This window comes from Rhinolophus ferrumequinum, chromosome 22 (genome assembly GCF_004115265.2).
Source record: "Rhinolophus ferrumequinum isolate MPI-CBG mRhiFer1 chromosome 22, mRhiFer1_v1.p, whole genome shotgun sequence".
NCBI classification, from domain to species: Eukaryota; Metazoa; Chordata; class Mammalia; order Chiroptera; family Rhinolophidae; genus Rhinolophus; species Rhinolophus ferrumequinum.
In genome coordinates, this window is record NC_046305.1 from 48,769,561 (window position 1) to 48,795,375 (window position 25,815).

At 49.9% G+C, this 25,815-nt stretch overlaps 1 protein-coding gene and 1 long non-coding RNA gene across 5 annotated transcripts in view; both read left to right on the forward strand.

Moving 5' to 3' along the window:
• The window catches only part of HAO2 (hydroxyacid oxidase 2), a 52,630-nt gene extending 38,667 nt beyond the window's left edge, over nucleotides 1-13,963 (forward strand). For 3 of the 4 annotated variants that reach the window (XM_033092349.1, XM_033092348.1, XM_033092350.1), the window contains 3 exons: nucleotides 4,991-5,143; nucleotides 9,965-10,129; nucleotides 12,618-13,963. In XM_033092349.1, coding sequence (XP_032948240.1) covers nucleotides 4,991-5,143; nucleotides 9,965-10,129; nucleotides 12,618-13,429 — 1,130 coding nt within the window. In that variant the 3' untranslated portion in view covers nucleotides 13,430-13,963. The remainder of the gene's footprint in view (nucleotides 1-4,990; nucleotides 5,144-9,964; nucleotides 10,130-12,617) is intronic. The other variant, XM_033092347.1, reaches the window with a different exon arrangement.
• A 1,958-nt stretch (nucleotides 13,964-15,921) lies between these two features.
• On the forward strand, nucleotides 15,922-25,810 carry LOC117014454 (uncharacterized). The gene is made up of 3 exons (XR_004421528.1): nucleotides 15,922-16,071; nucleotides 16,565-16,673; nucleotides 23,242-25,810. It is a non-coding gene; the product is annotated as an uncharacterized LOC117014454 (long non-coding RNA).
• Nucleotides 25,811-25,815: the final 5 nt, after the last annotated feature.

The window sequence follows — 25,815 nt, forward strand, 5'->3', positions numbered from 1 at the left end:
GGTAAGATTTCATTCTTTTTTGTGGCTGAGTAATATTCCATTGTATAACAGAAACAAACTCATAGATACAGAGAACAACTGACAGTTGCCAGATGGGTGAGGGATGGGAGGGTAGGTGAAAAAGATGAAGGGGATTAAGAAATACAAACTGCCAGATATAAGGTTAATGTATAAAAGTCCATTGCTTTCCTATATTCCAGAAATGATGAGCAAGTGGAATTTGAAATTAAAAACACCAATTACATTAGTACCCAAGGAAAGGAATACGTAGGTATAACTCTAACAAAATGTGTACAAGAGCTATATGAGGAAAACTACAAAACACTAAAGGAATCAAAGAGGAACTCAATACATGGAGAGATATTCCATGCTATGGATAGGAAGATTCAATATGTCAAGACGTCCGTCCTTCCCAACTTGATCTATAGATTCAGCACAATCCCACTCAAAATCCCAGCAAGTGACTTTGTGGATATTGACAAATTGATTCTAAAGTTTATACGGAGAGTTAAAAGACCCAGAATAGCCAACATGATATTATAGGAAAACAAAGTCATAGGACGGCTACTACCCAACGAGCAAGCCTTACTATAAGGCAATAATAATCAAGACAGTGTGGTATTAGTAAAAGAATAGATAAATAGGTCCATGGAACAGACTAGAGATCCTAGAAATAGACCCACATAAATATAGTCAGCTGATCTTTGACAAAGGCGTGAAGGCAATACAATAGAAAAAAAGGTAATCTTTTCAACAAATGATCGTGAAACAATTGGACATCCACATGCAGACGAGGAGAAGAAAAAGATGGAGGAGGAGAAGGAAGAAGAAGAATCTAGACTCTGACCTTACCTCCTTCACAAAAAATAACTCAAATTAGATCATAGACCTAAAAGTAAAGTGCAAAACTACAAAACTTCTAGAACATAATGTAGGAGAAAATCTAGGTGACCTTGGGTATGGCAATGATTTTTTAAGTACAACATCAAAGGCGCTATCCATGAAAGAAATAATTGATAAGGTGGACTTTTCATGTGCTCATTTGCCATCCGTACATCTTCGGTGAAGCACCTGTCTAGGTCTTTTGCTCATTTTTAAAATCAGGTTGTTCATTTTCTTACTGTTGAGCTTTAAGTGTCCTTTGTAAATTTTAGATAACAGTTTCTATTGGATATGTATTTTGTAAATACATAACCCAGGTCATGAAGATTTGTTTTCTTCTGAGAAGTGTATAGTTTTAGCCCTTGGTCCATCCGCACAGTGGAAATATTATTCAGAGCTCAAAAGAAGTGAGCTATCAAGCCATGAAAAGACAGGGAGCAACCTTAAATGCTTATCATGAAGTGAAAGACGCCTGTCTGAAAAGGTGCATAGTGTACATGACATTCTGGAAAAGGCAAAATGAGAGACACAGTAAAAAGATTAGTGGTTGCCAAAGGCTAGGGGGAGGAAGGGATGACGAGGTAGAGCACAGAGGATGTTCCGGGCAGTGAAGCTCTTGTGTGCGATACTGTTAGAGTAGGTGCGTGTCATTACGCATCTGTTCAACCTCTGAATGTTCACAGACTGGAAGAAAGTATTTACAAACTACATATCTGATAGAAACTATTCTCCAACATTATCGTATGCTTCCATTTCCCGAATTGCCCTCTCTAAAACTATGCACAGGAGCAGAATTGCCCTAAAATGACCCAGGAGTTTGACAAAGTGGCCCAGAAGAGGGATCCCATGTTCCGAGTATGAAGGACTGTGCCCTGAATAGCCGTGTGCACAACTGGTGGCTTTCTCCCCGAAGGAGAGGGGGACACTTCCCATGAGCCCTACAGACTCCAGGTGCTGGGCAATTGACTTTCCCAAACAATCCAGACTGTCTGGCCCCGACAGCATGGGTTCCTCCATTGATAAAGCTGCTTTCTTGAGTTTACATAATACAAAAATGGAATACACTGGAAGGCCGACCCACTCCATGGACCCAGCACCTTCCTGACCAGTGGAGGAGGAGAGGATGGGGAAATCATGCCTTCTGCTCCTTGGCTGACCCATGGCCTTTGTGAGTTTCCCTAGTCCTATTTGTTATTTTACCCCTACTGTGTCATAGTGAGGAATTCTTCCCAAACTCTGATGCCAACTGGTGGTGATGTCGATGGACCCCATCTGATACAGCACGTCCTGCCCTCCCCTGAGCATGTACCGGCACCATTGGTTTAAAAGACAATACTTTCCCCCACTGAATTTACTTGACGCCTTTGTCAAAATCAATTGGCCATATGAATTTAGACCATGAACTCACACCTCAAAGTAGACCATCGACCTACAGGTAAGGGCTAAAACTATACACTTCTCAGAAGAAAACAAATCTTCATGACCTGGGTTAGACAAAAACATGAGTGGTAAAAGAAAAAATATTTTTAAATGGGACTTCATCAGAATTAGAACTATTTGTGCTTCTAAAGATGTTATTAAGAAAATGAAAAGATAAGCCGCAGACTGGGCAAAATTATTTTCAAACCATACGAGTGTATCTATTAAAGAGCTTGTATCCAGCATATAAAGTACGCCTATAAGTCAACGGTAAGACGATAAATAACCCAGTTGAAAAATGGCCATGTAAATTACGTCTCAGTAAAGCTGTTTGGAATTTACTTAAAAAGTTATATTGTGGCCCCCACGTGCCTTGCCCTTTCTTTTATGTCTCCCTTTCCATAGAGTTTATATTTATTGGTTCCATTCAGACACTCTGAACTATCGTTCTGTTGGCTCTTTGGCTGAAAGGAGTTTCCAGAGAGACAGAGCCTGACATCTCCCAGCTTCCAACACTCCCAGCAGATGGGGAATGAGTACCCCAGTCCTGAGAGCATGGGGATGTGTGTGACCGCTTGCAGCACGACTAGCAGGCATAGGTGCATGAGGCATCTTGGTGGCCTCAGCTTGGGCTCCACGCGTCCATCACAGGCAGACGGGTCTTTAGCCAGTGCTGACAGCCTCGGAGAACAAGCTGCTGCAACTCAGCGACTGTGTTCACAGGATGCTGGAGGTCCTGGGAGTCAGGTCCCACGTGGGAAGAGGAGAATGTCCACAACACGGGGAGAGGGAGAGACCCGAGTAGGGTGTGAACCCCAAGCTTTGTAGAGGGCTACTCCCCACAACTGAAGAAAACGTTTTTTTCAAGTGCCTGTGGCATTCTCACCAAGACAGACCGTATGCTGGACTACCAAACAAGACTCAAACATCTACGAATCAAAATCATACCGAGTATATGCTCTGATCCCAAGAGTATTAAGTTAGAAATCAATAACAATAAGGTACCTAGAAAATCCCCAATGTTAAAAATTAACCAGCATACTTCTGTAGAAGTTTGTTAAAGAAGGTATCCCAGGTAACTTAGATAGTTTTACCTGGGTGATGATAAAAATCAGTAAACCAGACTTGTGGCATGCAGCTAACACAGTGCTTAGAGAGAGATTTACAGATTGAGATGGATAGTCAGAAAGACTAAAGGGATCAAATCAATTATCTAAGATTTGAGTACAGGAACCTTGAGAAAGAAGAGTAAATTGAGCCCAAAGTAAAAAAAAGGAAGCAAATAATTAAAAGAAACTGATGAAATAGAAACTGGACGGACCAGAGGGTAAATGTTTCTGTACTTCATGCACAAATCTTAATTTCAGATGGATTCTGTATTTAAATATATATCCAGAACCATAAAGATTTCGAAGAAAAAATTCGGAGAGTAACTATGGGACTAAAAGTCAGAAGGTAGAGGTTCTGCGGTAGAATGTGGGGGGTGGGAGTAGGAATTGACTGGAAAGATGCTTCTGGAGTGAAGGAAGTGTTCTGTGTCTTGTTTTGGGGTGGTGCTTACATGGGTGGACATAACTGTCAAGGCACCTTGAAGATCTGGAAGTTTTAATGCATGTAAATTACATCTCCACCTTTTACGTCTTTTACATGGAGCCAGGACTGTGCCCTGAAGAGCTTCTCCTGGTATTTGGTGCCTCTGGGGCATACTTGTCAGAAGCACCTACTGCCCCTTCGGTTCAGGAATTTGCTCAGACTGGTTTTGCAACCAAAACGGTGGGCCCAATGCAAGTGTCTGTAATAAGAGCCAGGTAGCTAAGAGCCACCGTAGCCCACAACTCGGCTCATGATACAGGCCGGAGAACTAGTTGGTTCTACTAGGTAGCTCCCCATCAATGCTGCTTTTCCTCTGGGAACCCATAGCTCTCAGGGTGGGGGTGGGGGGATGGGCAAAGTTGACTTTCTGAATATATCGGGTGGGAAAGAAAATCACCTCCCATAAAACATCGTGCTTGGAGCTGCCACCATGGCAAATTTCTCAGCTAGCAACATTGCCCACCATCCTCTCAGGGAGGAGCCAGTGAAAAATAGCGGATACCCCTCTCCCCACCCACCCACCCCCCCAGGTGTATGGACTTCACAAGGCAAAAATGCACATTGTGCTGGGAGACTTCTAAAGTCACGGGTGGTGGAGGCCAACCAGCTGGCTCCAACTGCCCGCTGTCCTGTGGAGGACAGAACCAAGGGTTTTATCACTACGTGGCCTTGAAGCTTGTTTTCTCATCCTGTTCTTTTGGAGGAATGAGAGATAGAAGCTGAAGTTCCCCACTCCGTAGGGGGAGGGAGCTGAAGGAGAATGAGCCATGAATATGTAGGAGAGTCCAAGGTAAAGAGGCTGAGCCAAAGGAACAGCATATAAACCTCCCATCAGCCCACCTTTGGGCAGTAGGAAACCAGGAGGACCCAGGCTCTTTCAGCTGGCTTGTAACTGTCTAACAGGTTGGAGCTTTCTCATTTTATTTCAACTATTCCTGGGTGGGGCTGGGGGCCGGGGAGTTTTGCAAAACTAAGAGTAGAGGAAACAAAATGGATTTTTGTGAGCCTGTAAGCACTGGCCTTCTGCGTTTGGTTCTCCAGTCCAGTCTGCTCTCCAGGGCTTTCTGGTTCCTGGAGAGTGTTTCTTGGTTCCCAGGTTTGGCTATGGCTGGCTGGAGCTGCCTGGTGACGGGAGCCGGAGGATTTCTGGGTCAGAGGATCATCCGCTTGTTGGTGGAGGAAAAGGAGCTGCAGGAGATCAGAGCGCTGGATAAAGTCTTCAGACCGGAACTGCGGGAAGAATTTTCTAGTAAGTGACCTGGAGTCATGGGTGAGTGGAACTCCATCTTCAGCCCTGTGTAGGTGTGGGGAGGAGGCCCTTGCGTAGCAAATTAAGGAAAGTCGTAGCCAAACCAGGTCCAAAGTCATCAGAAAGGAAATCACAATAGAAAAGATCGGGGGCTGGCTATCGGGAGACTGAATTGTGGTCCTGACTCAGAACTAGAGAGGGTGGCTGTCAGCCTTCCATCTGGGCCTCCAGGACGCTTCTCATCTCCAGAAGCACATATCAGTTCTCTCCCTGATTGACAGCCCTTGAAAGTTCTGAAAACTTTTGACTTGGCACTTACTGTGCAACGCCTACAAAAGTGCAGGCAAACCTGGAGACCCCACCGGGATCCCTGCCCCTCTGGCTCGCCCTGTCTTTTGGTGGCTTCACTTAAGCATCTCCAGTGAAGGTGAACTAAAAGGAAGTGAGGGTAAAGCTGTGTGTGTGTGTGTGTGTGTGTGTGTGTGTGTGTGTGTGTGTGTGTGTGAGACAGAGAATCAGAGGGGATGAAGGTTAGAAGAGGGAGCACAAGTGTCCAGTGTGGGAGCCAGAGACAGAGGGAGGGGCCGGCTGCATGGGTGCGGACACACGGCCGTGGACTCCGGGCACATCTTTTTTTTTTATCATTTGTCGCTGTTCCCCATCACCACAAGGGAAGCGACTGCAGACTTGGCTGTAGCAGCTCACTGCTTTTTTTCCCCAGATTGCTGCCCCTGGTGCAAATGCAAAAGCTGGATTTATTGTGCATTTTCCAACCTGTTTCATCCCCAGATCCTCCAAATAAAGCTGTGAGGGAAGTCGGGAAGGGAGTCATCCCACTTGGGCAATGAAGAAATCAATGTCCACAAAGATAAAGCTTTGCTGGGGTCCCTCTGGTTAATGGATAGCAGAGCTCAGCCCAGGGCCCCCCTGCACAGGCCCCGATCACATGGCTCTAAGGCTGACTCTTGGTAAAGTGAGTTCCTCTTGTGTCCCCAAACCAATTCCTGCCCCCCCAAACCCAGTCCCTGCAGACTGGGTGTCTACAGGCAGGTCCTGGCTTCCCAGGACACCCCACCTCCCCACCCCGAAGCCCCACTCCCCTGGACTGCTCCCAGCGCTCTGCCCCTTCTTCCCTCTTCTCTGAGCTCTGCAAATGTCCTTTTCCCACTACCCTCTGATTCAGTCCTGTCTCCGATAAGCCAGTTCACAAATAATTAACTGTTTGTAATCCTTACAGCTCAGCAGTATTTGCAGTCTGACAGCTGATTACAAAAAGGGCAGTGTTCAGCCTAAAGGAACAGGTCCCCAAGGTGACAAGTCAGGGGGTGGCACGGAGGTGGGGGCCTCTACAAAGATACCAATAGAGGGTCCTTCCATTGTTCTTTCTGTGCCAGGCGCCCTGGCAAGTGTTTGGCATGTGTCAACCCGTGTGCTCCTTTGAACAACCCTGTGCGATTGGTGGAGGATAAAGGGCAGAGCCTACCGTAGTCCGTTCAGGCTGCAGGAACAAATGCCCCAGGCTGGGTGGCTGAAACACATCAAAAGTTTATTTCTCGCGGTTCTGGAGGCGGGAAGCCCAAGATCAGGGCGCCGGCATGGTGGTGTTCTGGTGGGAGCTCTCTTACAGGTTCATAGTCGGTGCCCGCGCGCCGTGTCCTCACATGACGGAAGGGGTAAGGGAGCTCTCTGGTGTCTCATGAAAACTAATGGGAGGCAGAGAACAGTAAGAGAGAAATTCAGAGGGAGAAATTCAAGGCTGGAGAATCTCCTTCCTGGGTTACAACTTGGAACAACCACCTGCTCTCCTTAAGCTTCTGCCAAGTGGGATCTGCCTGCAGCCCTCACGTGACTCCAAGAGGCCTCGACCTGGGGAAAGGCAAGGGAGGAGCTGCAGGGCAAGGGAGGAGCTGCAGGGCAAGGGAGGAGCTGCAGGGAGTCAGTCGGAGGGTAGAATTTTCTGATTCTGTGCCCACCTGTGCCCTGCCCTCTCTCCTCCCCACCTCTGCCTCTCCCCTGCCACCTCTGCCCTCTCCCCTTCCCACCTCTGCCTCTCCCCCACCCACCTCTGCCCTCTCCCCTCCCCACCTCTGCCTCTCCCCCACCCACCTCTGCCCTCTCCCCCACCCACCTCTGCCCTCTCCCCTACCCTCCTCTGCCTCTCCCCTCCCTTCCTCTGCCTCTCCTCCCCCCACCTCTACCCTCTCTCCTACCCTCCTCTGCCTCTCCCCTCCCTTCCTCTGCCTCTCCTCCCCCCACCTCTGCCCTCTCTCCTCCCCACCTCTGCCTCTCCCCTGCCACCTCTGCCCTCTCCCCTCCCCACCTCTGCCTCTCCCCCACCCACCTCTGCCCTCTCCCCTCCCCACCTCTGCCTCTCCCCCACCCACCTCTGCCCTCTCCCCTCCCCACCTCTGCCTCTCCCCCACCCACCTCTGCCCTCTCCCCCACCCACCTCTGCCCTCTCCCCTACCCTCCTCTGCCTCTCCCCTCCCTTCCTCTGCCTCTCCTCCTCCCACCTCTACCCTCTCTCCTACCCACCTCTGCCTCTCCCCTCCCTTTCTCTGCCTCTCCTCTCCCCCCCACTTCTCCCCACCCCACCTCTGCCTCCTCCCCTCTCCTCCTCTGCCCTCTCCCCTCCCTTCCTCTACCTCTACTTTGCTGCTGACTTCAGTAGACTATCTCAAAGGAACTGAGACATATGTCTGGGGGCAGAAATCCAAAGCCAGGAGAGAAGGACTTCTACCCCATTAGTCTGCAGGGGTGCAGAGAAACCAGACAGGGCATTGTGGATGCCTCGGTGGTGGGGCCATGGCTCCCTCCTTCTCCAAGGCTCTGTGAACTTGGCAAGACTGACTATGCAGTTGCTTATGTCGGGTGAGCTGGGTGGGAGGGAGGCCCACAGAAAAGCTACTAGGCACACGAGTGCTTACGAGCGCGGACGCTGACTGCGTGGGTTCAAGTTTAGCTTTGCTATCTTCCTACTGTGTGACCTTGAACAAAGTAATTAACCCCTGCTATGCTCTGAATGTTTGTGTCCCCCTAAATGTAGGTGTTGAAATCCAATGTGATGGTGCGGAGAGGGGGCCTTTGGGAGGTGATTACAGGCAGAGGTGGGAAGGGAGAAAGCAGAGGAAGGGAGGGGAGAGGCAGAGGTGGGTGGGGGAGAGGCAGAGGTGGGTAGGGGAGAGGGCAGAGTTCGGAGGGGAGAGGCAAGGTAGGGAGGGGAAATAGCTCTAAAAGGAAATCAGAGAACTGCGAACGTTGACAGCAAAGTACAAAGCACAAGCTACTTAAATGTAGGGTATTTATCCAAACTGTACGCAGCGCAGCGTTATTTCATGGGCTAATTTGAGGGACTGCCACTTCCTGTGGACTTCAGAGGAGCTGAAGCCCCTGAGGTGGTATTCACTGCCCCTGGCTAGATGACCAGAAGGGAGTCCCTCGGTGGCCGACTCATGTCAGCGCTGATATCTGCTTTTTTTTTTAATTCAAAATTTTTTAATTTTTCCATTACAGCTGACATTCAGTATTATTTAGTTTCAGATGTACAGCACAGTGGTTAGACATTTATATAACTTACAAAGTGATCCCTCTGATAAGTCTAGTACCCACCGGGCACCATACATAGTTATTACAATATTATTGACTATATTCCCTCTGCTGTACTTTGCATCCCCATGACTGTAACTACCAATTTGTACTTCTTAATCCCTTCACCTTTTCACCCAGCTCCCAACCCTCTCCCATCTGGCAACCATCAGTTTGTCCTCTGTATCTATGAGTCTGTTTCTGTTTTGTTTGTTCATGTATTCTGTTCTTCAGATTCCACATATAAGTGAAATCATATGGTATTTGTCTTTCTCAGTCTGACTTATTTCGCTTAGCATAATGCCCTCTAGATCCATCCATGTTGTTGCAGAGGGCAAGATGTCATTCCTTTTATGACAGAGTAATATTCCATCGTATATTACCACTTCCTTATTCAGTCGTCTATCAATAGGTACTTAGGTTGCTTCCGTATCTTGACTATTATAAATAGCAGTGCAGTGAACATAGGGGTGCATTATCTTTTGAAATTAGTGTTTTGGATTTCTTCGGATGAATGCCCAGCAGTAGGATTACTGGGTTATATGGTAGTTCTGTTTTTCATTGTTTGAGGAACCTCCATGCTGTTTCCCATAGTGACAATCCCCCAGTGACACCTGCTTTTGGTGATAAATAATAAGAGCGTGGGCTCGTCCTAAGTTCCCTGCCAATGGCTCCACTATCCTCCTGGTCCCCCATGACTTCGACTCTTCCTCTTCTTCTCAATCCATCTCCAATAAGGACCAGAACCTGTCAAGGTGAGGTCCTCATCTGAATTTTGGTGTGGAGTGCCGATTCATGCCCGGCTGCCTTGCTTCCTCTTACACCGCCCACTCTGAACCTTTTATATACTCCGCTCATGTCTCTCCAAATCCACACGGTGCCCCCTTCCCTACAGAATTAAATTCACATTCACTTTCCTCTTCTAACCACTCTCCACCATCACCCTCCTCACCTTAGTGAATTTTAGGAACTTACCACGAGTCTCTTGCACAGTTTTGTGTTCCAGTCTTCACGGCTCACATTCCCTTTTGGAAGGAGACATCTGCTGTTTCCCAGTGAACACCACACATTCTGATTTCTGTGCCTTTGTGTCCTTCTGCCTTCCCCGGACTGTGCCTCCCTTCCCGCCCTCCCTCCAATCTGCCTGTCTTTGAGGACCTTGATCAAATGCCACCTTTATCAGGAAACTCCCAGATTCAGAAAGCCTGCCAATGACCTAACGGGTGTTTTACACAGAGCTCCAGGGCAAGGTCAAGCTGACGCTGCTGGAAGGAGACATTCTGGATGAGCAATGCGTGAAGAGAGCCTGCCAGGGCACCTCGGCTGTCATTCACGCCGCCTCTGTCATTGACGTCTTTAATATCATTCCGAAAGAGACCATCCTGAATGTCAATCTGAAAGGTACAGTCTCCCAGGGGAGGAGATGGAGTCGGGTGGGCAAGTGAGGCTGGGGATACGGGATACAGGAGAGAAGAGAAGCCCCATCATTGGCCACCTGATGAACTCTGTGTTTTTGCTGAGCACGACCAACTGAGAGAGGCAAGGCTATTACCCTCAGGTTTGCAGATGAGAAAAAGAAGGCTGAGAAAGGCTGACTTGTACAGGTTGGCGAGGGAGAGCTAGAATGTAAACCCACACCTGTGTGACTCCAGAGGCCACAAAATCTCACCTGCTGCTCCAGTCAAGTGTGGACTAAACCCCAACCTCAAACTCCTGATACCAGCCACCTCCTGCCTGCCCTGGGTGCCTCCCAACAGGTGCCTCCTTAGTCACGGTTTCAGCCCTTCTGTGTGGCTCTAAGATGTTGGGCACGCAGTCAGGCCAAGAACTCAGCGCTCTGCGATACGAGGTGGCGCCCAGTCAGTTACCAGTGATGACCCACAGCCGTGGGCCGGTTTCCTTCAGGCAGGACCTCCCACACAGGACCTGCTCGGGCAATGAGAACTAGAGCCTCCCCACTCACCCCACAGAAAGAACCCTCTCACAAGAACCACCGTGTTTCCCCGAAAATAAGACCTCACCGCAAAATCAGCCCTGGCATGATTCTTCAGGATGACATCCCCTGAACAGAAGCCCTAATGCGTCTTTTGGAGCAAAACTTAATATAAGACCCGGTCTTATGTGGGGGGCAACACAGTAGCAGAGTTGATTCACAGAGGTCTGGCCCTACAGAATTATCCAGCACTTGCCTTCCCAGAATAGTTTCTTACCAGTAATAGTTTCCCACTACCCACAATACCATTTCTTCAGCTCACTACCAGGTCTAGTCTTAAAGACTAGTTCCTAGCCAGGATGTAGCCCAAACTACATTCTCTCTGGATCCTCAAACAAATGCTTGGAGGCTCTTTCTGAATTGTGGCTTTCCAATCTACTTTAAATCTAGAAGCATTTGCTCAAGGGTGTAGCTCAAATCCCCTACTAGCCTGTCATCGTGTATCATCCCTCTGATTCCGGGGGGCCAGTCTCTCTAGGACCACAGTATCCCAACCCCCTCTCCCATCTCTTGTCCACCAAGCCCTGCCCTCCAGAGTTAGTCTGTTCAGAGACTCCTTTTCTAAAGCAACTTTCTGCTTTGGGTCTCCAGCCAAGAGTAGCACCAACTCAAAAAAGACCCCTCTAGTTTCTCCACCCCCTAACCACCCCCACATCGCAAGGAGGGTGCTAAGATTAACCAGTTTTCAGTTTTCGGATGTTCTCATAATTCCGACTCTCCACAGCTCCCAGCAACAGGACATCTGAAATCCCTGAGCAGTGTTAAGAGGCATCAGTTGACTAAAACCAGTGTCACTCCCAGGTTTAGAAAATATTTCACAATGATCTGTCATTTCCCCCTCTGCAGGTAAATTAGCTCCAAATATTCCCCGCCTCTAGATTTAATTTTTTTTTAATGTGGCTGTCTCTCCCCATAATCAAATTACACAAAGACCTTAAAAGGGATTTTAAAAATGCAAACAAACAGAATGATGCTTTGCCCAAGAAATCCCTTCATTCTTCAGGGAAGGCGCTCTGGATTAATTACCTCCACGCGCTAAAAGTTCCAGGCAGATACAAGACCCTCCCGTTATAGGTATGACCGCCAGAGGGCGCACTCCTCTTTCCGTTTCCCCACCAGGCTCCACCCACAAGGCCGGTACACAGATCCGCAATGCTAAGTACAAGAAAGGTTTATCACCCCCCCTTTTCACACCTGAGTATAACGGAGTCACAGCCAGAATTAGGAGCGGCCTTTGTAGGGGATACACAATCAAGAACAGAATATAGATCTCCAGTTTCTCCCCAGAACCCACTAATTATTTGCTCAGTGACTCTCAAAGAAAGGTGCCAGTGACTGCGTTTGTATTGGTCCTCAAAAAATGAGAGCAATACAAACAATTCATTATGTGTTTAAGAGTGTGTATGACCTATATACAATTGTGTGTGTGCACACGCGCGTTGTGTGTGTGTGATGGGCACCCTTCAACTGTCCTCTTTTGCCTAAGCTCTAGGACTGTCCATATTCTGAGAGTATGGCCTCCTAATGTTTTAAATTTAAAGTAGCCTGTCTTTAATGAGGTGGTAGGGATGACAAATGATCATTTTTAAATGTCCTTACTCAGCGAAATGTAAAGTGACAACCCTACGTCCTTTTCCAAAATTAGAAGTACCCCCACAGGTCCATGCAATCCAAAAGCCTAGGAATCCTTGCTCTCCAGAACCCAGACGTAGGTCTCTTGATTTGTGCACTTTCCTCTGGCTGTAGCTTGGTCAGCTCTCAGCCAGAATCACGGAAGAATTCACTCCTGATCTGCGGGAATCGCGCCCCCTTGGGGTGAGGGGATGGGCATGGTCTGTGGGCGTGGCTGGGCCTGTGGGTTATTCCCTGACACTGAAGTGTGCTCCCTATGGCCAGGTACCCAGAACCTGCTGGAGGCCTGTGCCCAGGCAAGTGTGCCAGTCTTCATTTATACCAGCACCATAGAGGTGGCTGGGCCCAACTCCTACAGAGAAGTCATCCAGAATGCCCACGAAGAAGAACATCACGAAACGAGATGGTCTTCTCCGTACCCGTACAGCAAAAAGCTCGCCGAGAAGGCTGTGCTGGCGGCGAATGGGTGGGCTCTTAAAAACGGTGGCACCTTGTATACTTGCGCCTTAAGGCCCCCATTTATCTACGGGGAAGGGAGCCCGCTGCTTTATGGTTTCATTGACCATGCCCTGAAGAACAACCGCGTCCTGACACATAACAGCAAGCTGTCCATTGTCAACCCAGCCTATGTCGGCAACGTGGCCTGGGCCCACATTCTAGCTTTGAGGGCCCTGCGGGACCCCAAGAAGGTCCCAAACATCCAAGGACAGTTCTACTACATCTCAGATGACACACCTCACCAAAGCTATGATGACCTCAATTACACTTTGAGCAAAGAATGGGGCTTCAGCCTTGATTCCAGAATGAGCCTTCCCATATCTCTGAAGTACTGGCTTGGCTTCCTGCTGGAAATCGTGACCTTCCTGCTCAGTCCGGTTTACCGATTCCGACCCCCGTTCAACCGCCACATAGTGACATTGTTGAATAGTGTGTTCACCATCTCCTATAAGAAAGCTCAGCGAGAGCTCGGGTATGAGCCCCTCTTCAGCTGGGAGAAAGCCAAGGAGAAAACCATGGAGTGGGTTGGCTCCCTGGTGGAACAGCACAAGGCGACCCTGAAAGCAAAGACTCACTGAGCCGGCGGTGACAAGGGTGTGGGTGTGGACATTGTTAGATGTCTGTCAAACTCCCCCCTTCTCGCTTCATACGGACAGTAACACGGGCACAAATCCAGGTCCCCTTTTAGGAGACAGCCACCTTAGTGTGTTCCTCCTCCTATCAGAAACCTGCCCGGTCATCGGCCCAACCAGAAGCTTCCTGCCCCACCCAACCCTCCAGAGAACAGACAAGGTCCCCACGTCCCCGTTGCTGACTCCGAGCTCTTCAGGCCTCTTTAATTTTAGAATTTTGCCTATTCTACTTCTTTGTTAATTGCACAATCACGCCTTTTAAAAATTCCTATTCTTCGCACAGCTCAATGAAGAGAATAATAATAAATGTTTTACTGCCTAATCTGGAGGAAGTTGTGGTTTATGTGAACACATACCTTTCTCCTTTCTTCTCCATTTCCAGGTATTACCGTCTCCTATTAGAAAAGCCGCGTGAAACTGGGGTGGGCAGAAGGTTCTGGAAGGGGGAACTAAGCTTGACTAAACACCTACTATGTTTCCGGCATGAAACATATGACTGACATATCTCACCTCATTTAATCCTCACCAGACACCTATGAGGTAGGAATTCCCATGTCACTGGTAAGGAAACTTGCTCATGGTCACGCTAACTGGTAAGCGCCCGGGCCATTTACACCAGATAGACTGATGTGAAAGCCTTTATCTTTCCACTGAATCCCGCAGCCTGAATTGCCCGATATTTATAGCAGAATGGGGAGTGGGGGTAGTGGATGGGTTGTCAGCAGCACAGCAGAGCCCTGGAGCATGGGAGCGCCGGCTTCCTTGGGTCACCTACTTCTTGCCCAGTCCTGTGCAGGAGACTCCCTGGAACCCAGGAGAACCCCTGAGGGGCACCCGGGAGGATGTGCATGCCTTTGCCAGATGGCTTGGGCAGGGGAAGGAGAAGCAGAGACGCAGCCAGCCCTCATGCCCGTGCCAGTCTCCTCGTAGTCCCCTAGAACACACCTGGATGGAAGAGATTAAGAGGATGCTTCAAGAATCTAAGCAAGAAATAAAGGTCTGATTTATGTAGTTAACAAAATGGGGCGCAGGGAGCAGCTGAGGCCGGCCTGAGGTGGAATGGACCTTGTTTTAGGAAATGACTGAGTGTGGTCACAGCACCCCTACGCACCCACTTTCTCAAGCCAGAAACCTGGATGTCATCCCCCAACTCCGCCTCCAACCTATCATTCAATCCTACCACTTATCACCTCCAAAGTACCTAACAAAGGTGCCCTCTCCCTCCCTGGGAACACAGCCTGGGTTCAGGCCCTCATCGCCTCTTACCTTGCCTCCTGCCCCAGAGAGTCGCCCATAAAAATCCATTCCCAGCATCGTTGCCAGAGTGCGTGTGTTGGCCACTCCAGCAAGTCATAAACCCATATGCCAACCCTTCGAGTCACACAATGAAGCCACACCCTGAGTTCCTGGGAAGTAAAGGCACAGGTATGAATTTCCCTGAAAACTGATCTTTCTCCTCAGCCCTTAGCTACTACCCCACACCTCCAGACTTAACATGTTCATCTTACTCTCTAGCCCTTCATCCTCAGTTGCTCTCAGGAGAGGAGGCCAATCAAGACACCTTTTGGGGACTTAAATAATAACACAGTCATTAGCTGAATGGAGGACCAACAGTCCAGAGAAACACTGGGCGCCAATAGGGACCGTGTGACCTGGAGCAGGTGAGGAGGTTGCTGTGGGATCAGAGTGACGGAAGGTGAGCGCTGAGCCCCTCTAAGACCGGGGTGTTGCCTGTCTGACCACAGACACGACCAGAGTCACCCCCAACAGCAAGATGGCCTCTCTCTAACCCAGGGAATCAATGGATTCAGAATTCAGTTGAATTTGATTACCACAAAGGAGATAGTTTAGCATTCACTCTTCAAGAGAAAGGAAAAAACCACTCTGGCGCAGATGAGCAGGTTTCCATCACCTTCAAAAGCCCCTGAGACTGATGGGCTTGATGGCGGAGTGACCCCGGCGGTGGGGTCACGTGAGAAATGAAAGTGCTTCCTGCTTTTCTCCGCTGCACAAAACCCTAGAGCCAGTCAGGTCAGCATTGTAAGTAAGGTGTGCGCGCCTCCGTGTGTTTATGCCAACACTGAAGGAAGGAAAGGAAGGCGGGGGCCTCTGGGAGAAAAACTTCTCAGCCGCGTGTTCGGCCTAGTGAAACCCCACACCTATAACCCACCAGGGCAATTCTCACAGGGAAGGGATGGGCGTTGTCGCCAAAGGGCAAAGGGCGGGGTGTGAGCAAAGAGGAGAGGGGATCTGACCGGCTGGCGGACTCAACTGAGCATAAAGGGCCTCAGAATATTTTGGCCAACGAAGCCCTCCATCCTTACTTAGGTTGGGCGCAGACCCTATGGTGCGGGGCTGTCCAAACTCCAACCCACACGCCTGGGCTGCAGCGCACGGGAAGCACCGCGCGGGGGCAGCAGAGGCTCGGAGGGAAGAAGGCAGCCGCCGGAACCTGGGCCCTGCCCTTCCCTGCCTCGCCCTCCCCTCCCCTGCCCTGCCCTTCCCCCACCGGGGTGCCTGCGCAGAGTACGCAGTGAATGGGTCAGTGAAAGCACAGAGAGATGCTCGGCCACTGGGTTTAGTGCGAGGTATGTATGAGTCCGGAGAACAGAGGGAAAAGCCTCACGGAGCAGGTGGGACCTCAGCTAGGCCTTGAAGGATGGATGGGACTCGGGTAGAAGAGTGAGGTGGTCGAGGCAGGAGGAAGAGGGTGAACAGCAGCCCAGGAGCTGGGAAAAGGGAGGGAGGACAAAGAGGTGTGAGGAGGCCGGCCGGCCAGGTGAGGAGTGTTTTCCCAGGGAGGATGAGGCAGCATAGGGTGCCAGGTAGCAATGGATAGCAATGGACTTGATGAGGCAGGCCTCAGAGGCCCGCGGTGGAGCTGACAGGTAGGTGGATGGCCTGGAGAGTGGCAGAAGGCCGGAAAGGTGGGAGGTGGAAGGTGGGAGGTGGCCGGGAAGGGCAGCCAGACCAGCTGTTGTAGAAACTCCGGGGTCCTGTCTTTCCTACGACTACAAAATTATTAGCAAACAGACCAAGAACAATAACAAAAACCAACCTCACAATTTTCTCCTCTCACAGGTACGCCCAAATATCCAAGAAAGAGCTGAAGTCTGGGACGAGGAGGCAGGGCATCCCTGGGATTGGAGCTGGCCTCCTCTTCTAGGCAGCGCGCCCCTCCCTGAAATGGGTAAGCTGCTTCCGTCTGTGTCACTCTCAATGTGAATACCCATGCTTTTTTTTTTCTGCAGAAATGTCAGTGTGTGTCATGACTAGGGGCTGGCCCAGATCCTGCTGGGGCTGTTATGTAATATATGACATTTATACTTCCTACCTTATTATAATCCAAAAGGAATCTGAATTCCAAAACACATCTAGCCCCAAGGGTTTGGATAAAAGCCTCTGGGCCGCCAGCAGAAGCACATGCCAGGTGTTGTTGTAAACACTTTATATAATAATCCTGATAACACTCAGAAGTAGGTGCTCTGCTTATCCTCATTTGACACATGAGGAAATGGAGGCACGGAGAGGTAAGTAAACAGGAATACTGTGCTCAAGGTTATCCAGCAAGTGGTCCGGTTGCAGTCATATAAAAGCTTTCCGACCTCAGAGGGTTTACATGACGATGGGAAGGAAGCTCACGTGCCTGCAGGAGCCCGACCCCCACGTATAAGTGAGGCCACCTGCGGCTAAGAGACCTTAGGGAGGGGTGGGGGGAGGGGTGGGGGAAGAGGTGGGGGGAGCCCATATTCTGCTGCTGGGAGTCCACCCCAAGTTCCCCACCAGATCTTCTGACTCTTTAAGGAAAGCAAAAACTTTCCAATCTTTATGTGAAATGTCTCTCTTGCTACATTTTTGGCAACTCACCCTAGATTCTGAAAGCAGCGTGAAGGCCAGCGCTGGGAGTGGGGTGTGTGGGCTAATGCTCAAATGGTGTGTATAATATTTTATTTCTTAAACCGTGGGTGGCGAGGTGTTGGAGGCAATCTGTTCATTCCTGGTGATGGGTCCTGAGTATACATTATATCATATGCTGCACTTTTCTGTGTGTTTGATGGAGGTTATCATTTTTTAATTAATTTTGATGGGAAAAAAATGCAAACCAACAAATCCCACCTGAGGCTGGACCCAGGCCTAAGGCTTCCAGTGTTCCATCTCCGCTCCTGGTCTAATGGGGGCTATAAAGTATGAGACATGGTCAATATTGTATGTAGTCAAATGGGCAAAGTGCCAAAGAGAGGTCAGAAGCTTCTGGAGGATCCCAGCTGGGTGGGGCACTCACCCGAGGCCTTTTACCTTTGGGCTGGATGTTGAATGTGGGAAACAGTATTCCAGGCAGAGGCAATGGAGTCTGCAGAGACACAGAGGTGGGAAAGGGATGTCATTCTCAGGCAAGTCTGAGACAGTGTGGACAGACCAGAGAGCACAGGGGAGAATGAAAGACACACCTAGAGACATGTTGGGAAGACACTAGGTCACCTTGGGTCACCTCTGCCTCCTGCTTTCTTCCCCTCAGAGCAGGAATTCCATTCCCCTTCTAAAGACCGTTTGACATTTAAGTACTTCACATGTAATGTGCCTGACCTGCTCTGAAAAATTAGACCCTCAGGGGAAACAGCACGTGTCCATGTCCTTCCTATGAGGAATATGGACAGTCGGGCTACAGAACTCAGAGATTATTCAATGTGCATTGAGCATCCTTAGATGGTGCTTGTTCAGCTGTCCCTGGGCGATTACTTTAGCAGCAGCGTGTAGGATGGATTGGAAGAGATTAAGAGGATGCTTCAAGAATCTAAGCAAGAGATAAAGGTCTGATTTATGTAGTGTTAACAAAATGGGGCGCAGGGGGCAGCTGAGGCCGGCCTGAGGTGGAATGGACCTTGCTTTAGGAAATGACTGCGTGTGGTCACAGCACCCCTACGCACCCACTTTCTCAAGCCAGAAACCTGGATGTCATCCCCCAACTCCGCCTCCAACCTGTCATTCAATCCTACCACTTATCACCTCCAAAGTACCTCCCAAAGGTGCCCTCTCCCTCCCTGGGAACACAGCCTGGGTTCAGGCCCTCATCGCCTCTTGCCTTGCCTCCTGCCCTGAAGAGTCGCCCATAAAAATCCATTCCCGGCATCGTCGCCAGCGAGGACCATCTGAAACCAAGCCCGATGATGTCACTCCCTTAAAACCATTCAGCAGATAATGCTGAGCGTCTTACAACAACATACAAAGGCCCTTTACGGTGTAGCCCCTGCCTACCTTCCAGACCAAATCCTCACTAGTCTTTCCCTCTCCACAGATTCTTCACTGTCATGCTCCAACCGTAGGCCAAAACTTGGAGCTTCCAGCATATGCCATGTTTTTCCAAACTCCCATGCCTGCAGTGTTCCTTCTCAGAGCTCTCCTACCCACACACCCTCTCAACCCTTATTCACCTCCCAACACTTCCCCCCCGCCCCCCCACCCCCATGTCACCTCTATGCCTTGTGCAGAGCCAATTGCCTGGTGATTAGTTATATATTCTGCCTCCCTTTTGCTGTCATGTCCCCGAGGCACTCACAGGCATTTCATGTGTGTCCCCAGTGCTGGCTTCTGTGCCTGACGCAAAGTCGGCACCGTGGATGGACGGATGGATGGGTGGATAGACAGACAGACAAAACCCAAACTGGCCTGAATTGCTGAGATGGGGAAGGAAGGGAGTCAGGGTGGCAGAAGGAATGGCAAACCGAAGAATTCCAAGGTAACTTCAAGGTATCATTGAACGTGAAGAAGTCGGATCATGATGAGAATCAAGAAAAAGAAGGGAAGAGACACGAGATAGGGGGAGAAAAATGGGTTTATTTGCATGATAATGAAGAGTGAGCCGAGCAAGTGGAATGTGAGAGGGAAAAGACTTACCAAGGCAACACCTAGCTGTTAGATTTTAAGGGGACTGCAAATTCAAAATAAAACCTGGACCAGTGTAATGCCCACAGAGTTTTCATACTACAAAAATAAGGAAATTCTATTTTTCAAAACAGAATTCAGAAGAAAATCTCCCACTCCCTTAAGTGACTCAAGGTGAGGACAACTCAATCCCTCTGGCTACCGGAAGTGCTTCTTCAAGCACCAGGGGACTGTGGGGAAGTTTTTTTTGAGGGAAGGAGGCTTTTCCTGTGTCATGGCCCCCATCCCACAGAAGGGTAAGGAGCAAGGATTGGAGTTGTTGTGAGGCATGAAAGAGGCTCATTATGACAGAATAGAGGGGGAAGGGAGGACTAAGAAAAAGTGGATTGGCCACTCTGTCCCCAAGGGCAGGGGGCCCTGGGTCAGTTACAAACTCTGGAACAGTCACCAGTCTGTTCTAGAAACCTGAAGCTCCCCACTAATTAAGAGTGCAGTCTTGCCTCAAGAAACAGAACCTGCACTAGCAAATTCAGTCCTTCTTCCCTAATGGGTGCTGGCGACGGGGTATGGGTACCAGGTGGACCATCATCTCAGCAGGGACCCTGGCCATTAGGGTAGGAATATCCTCACGGGCTGGGATCTGAAGTCCCCCTTGCCCCAGCTGTCGTCTGGAAAACCAGCGGTGCAGTTAGGAGCAGGGTGGCTTCAGGGCGTGTGACGTGTGCAGTCTCAGAGCCCCGTGCTTGATTCTGCACTGAGCCGTGCGCGTTACGCAGCCAGTCCTGGTTGTGAGAATTCTTTCAGCAGCTGGTGAACGACCTCTCGCTTAATCTCGGGTATATAGGGGAGGTGCCTCAGGTCCTCCAGGGGAGTGCGAAGTGTTTGTGGAGTTCCAATTTTAGGGCTAAAAAGGGCCCTGGAGCGTCCAGCTTTTAACTATGGGCTACTTCCCTCCCCCCATTTCACAAGTGAGAAAACGGAGGCCCGAGAAGTGAAGTGACTTTCCCAAGGTCACCCGACCAGTCAACAGCAGAGCTGGGCTAGAACCCAGAGCTCTCCACTCAGCTGCTCAAGAGCACGCTGAAATCCTTGTGGTGAAGAAAAGGGGATAGTTTGTAGCAGGGGCCCCGGGGCCAGGAAACACAGATTTTGAGGAGCAGCACAGCACATCCCGGGGAAACTGAGTCACAGCGTCCATCTCTCCGGTCACCACCTGAACACACACCAACGTCACACCGTGCCGCTCCTGCCCCCAACACATTGCATCCCCCAGCTTCCCCGCCTCGGCCAAATCCCTTCGTACTTCCGGCTGCACCTCCTGCAAGGTCTCCAGCCTTCCACGGAGGGGTGAAGTGTCCCCTTCTAGGCTCCTGTCACAGTCCAGGGTGGTTGCTTATTAACCTGTCTCCCCAACTCAACTATGCATTCTGGGACAGCACCCTGGGACGCTGTACTGACAACCTGTGCACAGCTGTACCCCACGTCGGGCCCAGAGTGAACACTCAGTCAATATTTATGGAGAGAAGGAAGCGACGATGAGGTTCGTCAAGAAAGGGACCAAAATAAACAGGATTTCGGGGAGCAGAGTGGAGCCCATCCAAGTCTGAGTGTCCCCTAAGCAGGATAAAGTTGGACTCCATGCCAGCCGAGCTCAGCCTGGGAGCACACAGCTTCCTGGAGGCCGAGAAGGCACGGGGCCCGGGAGGCTGACTCTACCAACATATTCATTAAGGAAAAACAAATAGAGATAAGAGAGAACAGCTGGAAAGAGGGCAGAGGGCGGGCTTACCAAGCGCACCAAGCGGCCTGAGCCTTCTGTGGAACCCATGTAATTCCACCCCTCTGACCTCAGCTTGCGGAATGCGGGCCCTGCGTGGACAGGCTTGGGCTGCAGGCAGTAGGAACAAACGTAGCCCGAGTGAGGCAGGGGGAAGAGGAGGGCAAAGGAACAGAGTATTCTCTCATTTTAGAAGCAGACCGTTTCCGCAAATAAGAGTGAAAACTCTGGGTTCTCCTTCAGTTTTGCCATCAAAGTTAAGGCACGTCCCTTTCCTTTCCTGGTCCGTTTTCTTACCTGCAGATGAAGGTGTGGTCCGTTTCTAAGTTCCCCTGCCTAGCGATTCTGGGCAGCTGTAAGCCAGCTGCCTATCCTCGGGCACCTCCATAATTCTGCAGCTGGCCTCCCTTCCAGTGTTGGTTTGCTGGTGCGAAGACAAAGCTGAGAACGAGGTTTCCGAGCCCGTCTCAGCTCTCCTGGTACCTGGCACCTCGTCTGTAAGGAGGCGTAATACGCCTCTAGTTGTGGAGGACCCAGGCCAGGGACCCAGCAAGAGAGCAGTGCCCTCCCACCTCTGAAATCCCATGAGACTTGCAGAACCCTCCACGGAGGTTTCCCAAGTAGGTTTTAAGCTCTTTGACAATCACTAGACATTAGATTGGGAGACTCAATAGAAACAGTGCCTCCTGAAGAGGAAACGGGGACCCAGAAAAGTCTGAGCCTCGCTCAAGATGGCAGCCAGTGACCACCAAAGGCCTGGCCTGCAGGCTCCCCAGCACAGCATGCCCTCAAAGGGATGGCCTGCATCTTTCCACTGGACAGACGAGGCCAAGGTCAAGTGCCCGGCCTAGGCTGCACAACACGGGACAGAGCTTCCCTCCGTCCAGCGGCCCCTGGCTGTGAAGTCATGTCCGTGACTCCTACTATGTCCCTTAACTTGAACCCAGAGAGCAGAGCGCTGCTTCCGCCGAAGCCTTGAGATGGTCCTGGTCTGCCAAAGGTTTGACCCTGACACTTCCTAACAGTAGACCTCACCAAAGAAATGTCTCGCCAGATCCCTTCCCAGCGCTGGCTTTGTGGGTCTTTCCAAGGTCACACACCTTCCCCCCCATCCACCAAAGCCCCGGAAAGTGGACAGTGCCTGATGTACAGCCGTGGTGACTCCTGACTTACGGTGGCACAAGTCCTCATCCTCACCCTGCTTCACCGTGAGCCTTTGCCGAAGGTACCATCCTGAAAGTGGGGTAACACTTGAAGCCTTAGCATTAACGAGTTCTTCCTCTGCCTTCCTCCCACCCCCGCCCCACCAGGGTCCAAATCCCTAGTCATACTTAGAATTTGCAAAATAATTCCCCACAGGGCAGCCGGGTGTGATGTGAGGCAGTGAACAAGGTCCGCCTTCCCCTTTACCCCGCGGGAGTGTGCATGTGAGCCTGTCCATACCTGCGCCCCGGCGGCAAGTGCAAGGCCAGCACAGGCGTCCTCGGCATGTCTGTGGATGAACTTCTCAGAGTCTCTGCTCCTCTAAGCCACAGCCTTGGGGCATAAGGGGTGGCTGCCCCCCGTGTACGGGATGTCATGGAACCGTCCCGGCAGAAGAATTGCTCCAGCCCTCGAGGGTCAGGGGAGGGATCTCAGGACAGTCACTTCTGTGAATAAATGACTGCGTCAACCTGCTTGCACAGAATTCCTGCTCTCCAGTAACTGCTGAGGCCTGGGGCCATCAACCCTGCCACTACAGAGATGAGTCGAAATGCCAGCTTGACCCCTGCGCACCCTGATGCCTTTTTTCAACCTTCCCAATTTGGTACAGGAAACACCTTGCCACCCACCTGTCAGGTTTCCAAAGCTAAGCCTCCCTGCTGCGCTGATGAGGCAGGTCACCAGATGGATGCAGAAAGGGCTGCGAACAGGGGCCTGGATCCCTGGGGCAGTTGGAAGTTGAAAGCCACTGGGATGTGTTTTGGGTTAGCAGAGGTGACCTTGGAAACAGCAGGGAACTGGGATGTGCTGACACTTGGGGCTCTGCCCAGGAAAAGCCTGACACTACAGTCTGTTCAAAGCGGTGACCTGATGGGTGTGCTCGTCCCTGTCCCCCCAGGGGCAAAACTGAGGAAACTCGATTGCCACAAGCTGCTGAGAAAAGGAGTAATGCACGGATTCTTGCTTTGTCAAGTGAACCGAGACAGGGAACGAAGATCCGAAAGAGGGGAAGCAGGCAGTCTATGACTGGCAGAGATGGACGGCCAGCAGCAGCCGGGGACGCCCATCTGGTGGGCATGATGAACTTCAAAGACAGGCACGACTCCTGGCCCTTACTGAGCATAAACTATTTGGGGAAGGTGTGTGAGGGGCAGGCCTAAGCAAGGGTAGCCAGGCAGCCGAGCCCTCTGCCTCTGCCAGTGCCCTCCGTCTCTATACCCTCGACAGAGGAGAGGATCTGAGGCTTATGATTTTACCTACCGCAATCCCCAAGAAAGGAGGTCGAACTGGTCCTACAGACTCCACCCTGGTTGCCTGTTAAAATTGCCTGGGAAGCATTTATACAATCCCAGTGACTTACACCTCACCCCAGACTCACTACTCAATCTCTGAGCAGAGCAGTTTTTTATCTGGTTTTAAAGCTCTCCAGATAATTCTACTGTGCAGTTAAGGCTACGAAAACCTGTCTTAAACTAACCAAGCCTTGGAAATTCCAAGGTGACTAGACCAGGCATCTCTCACATGGACTGATGCCTGTTCTAACGGTGGTTCAGGCTGAGTGTCCCGTCTCGGCGTGGCCCAAAAGATGCAGCACACTGCTGTCTGTCCCCACAGGGCACTGAACAAGTAGTTCAAATACTTGGTTTAAGATTGTTTCCCAGGGGACACCTATAGTTTTCCCAGGGACCAGGAGCTGAACTGCTGGCTGCTTGGGAAGGAGAGCTGTAATCCCAGTACTGAGGGCCTCCTTCCAGGACTGGGACCCACCATTCGGTGTCCCTGCTCAGCAGAGAGAGGGCTCGTGGGCTGTCATACAAGGAGGCAGTTGTGGTCGTTGAAAGAAAATAAGGTGCTTTGTATGCTTCCTCTTTTCTGTTTCTTGTGAATCCCTTCCTTACAAACAGCTGTCTCATTGTTTCCACGAGGTTGGGCAGAGACTAGCTAAGAAATACTTTCAGCCAAGGCCAGTCTGGCTGATAAGTTCTGTACAGTGTTATCAGTCGCTGTCAAGTTACTTTTCTGAGAACTGGGGGAAAGAAAATACTTTGTTATGTGATTCAGGAAGACTTTGTTTTTAATAGATTCGAGATGAGACCTAAGACTGCTTTTCCATACGTCCTTCCTTCCCGTCCATAGACGGGGTTCTTACAAGGAATGAAGACACAGCTCTTTGGAAATTGACACCAATGGCAAAACATTAACGCATTCCCAACGTCTCCGAGCCACAGGAGTGCAAAAGCACTTGGGGTGAATTACTGGTTAGACATCCGCCGATCTCAGGATGATGGAGAATCCCCGTGGACATTTCTAACAGGCGTCAGCAAACTTCTGTAAAGCACCAGATAACGATCAGAGGGCTGTGGACCATGGGCCTCTGTCACCACTACTAAACCGTGTCACTGCAGTTCAGAAGCAGCCACGGACAGTATGGAAGCTGGGCTGCCTGGATTTGACTGTATTGCAATACGGTTTTCTTTACCAAAACAAGCAGGCTGGATGTGGTGGTTTGCTGACCCCTGTCCTACCAGAGCACAGCTTCCACAGACTGAACTGAGTGAACATTTAATGAGTGACAAATGAAGACAGCAGGACATGGTAAAAGGCTGATAAGGATTTAATGACAAATATTCGATATTGGTTGCTGAACACTAGAATACTGTCCAGGCAACCATCATTAAATAAAACAACCTGAAAATAAGGCAATTCTCACATACACAAGCACACACTCACACAAAACCTGTTACTCTTAGGATTATTAAATTATTCACGATTTTAACAAACAGCTGTCAAATAACATTACAGTGAAGGAAAATGTGCACAAACTTCAGAAACACAGCTCAGATTGTCTGTGAATACAGGTTCTTCATTTGTACTTTCACATATGTACAGCCTCTTGATCTTGAAGAGACCACATGGCTCACGGGGTTAACTTGTCGTCTTCTCCTTCCAACTCGGAGCTCAAGATTTAAGCCATTCCAACCTATTTAATCTGCCCCAGGTTTTGCTCGGTGAAGGGCAGCCTGCACTTGACCAAACTCCCAGGAAACAAATGATACACTTGCCTCCGCTATCATTCATGAGTTGGTGGAAGGAGTCTTTAGAGTCACGTTTTTAAGAATGAACCAGTTAACAGGGTTTGCTTTAGAAATACTATTATTCTAAAACTAAATACAAGAAACCACCTCCTGAATGCATGTAACCTCACTTTAATGCAGATTATGTTCCCTGAAGAATTGTAAGAAAAATGGAATCACATTTTAGATGTACCATGAGAGTAGGTGTTGATGGTTGGACTGTTTCCTTCTGCTAATTAATGGGTTTGCTCGTGGAAGGGCTACTGAACTAGTAGCCAGCTCTCATCCACAGTAACAGAAAGAATGAGGCGCCAATGAAATCCAAAGATTTCTACTGCCACTAAATTATTTTGCATTAGTTTCCACTGAACTTTCTCCAAAGCTACTAATATGTCACG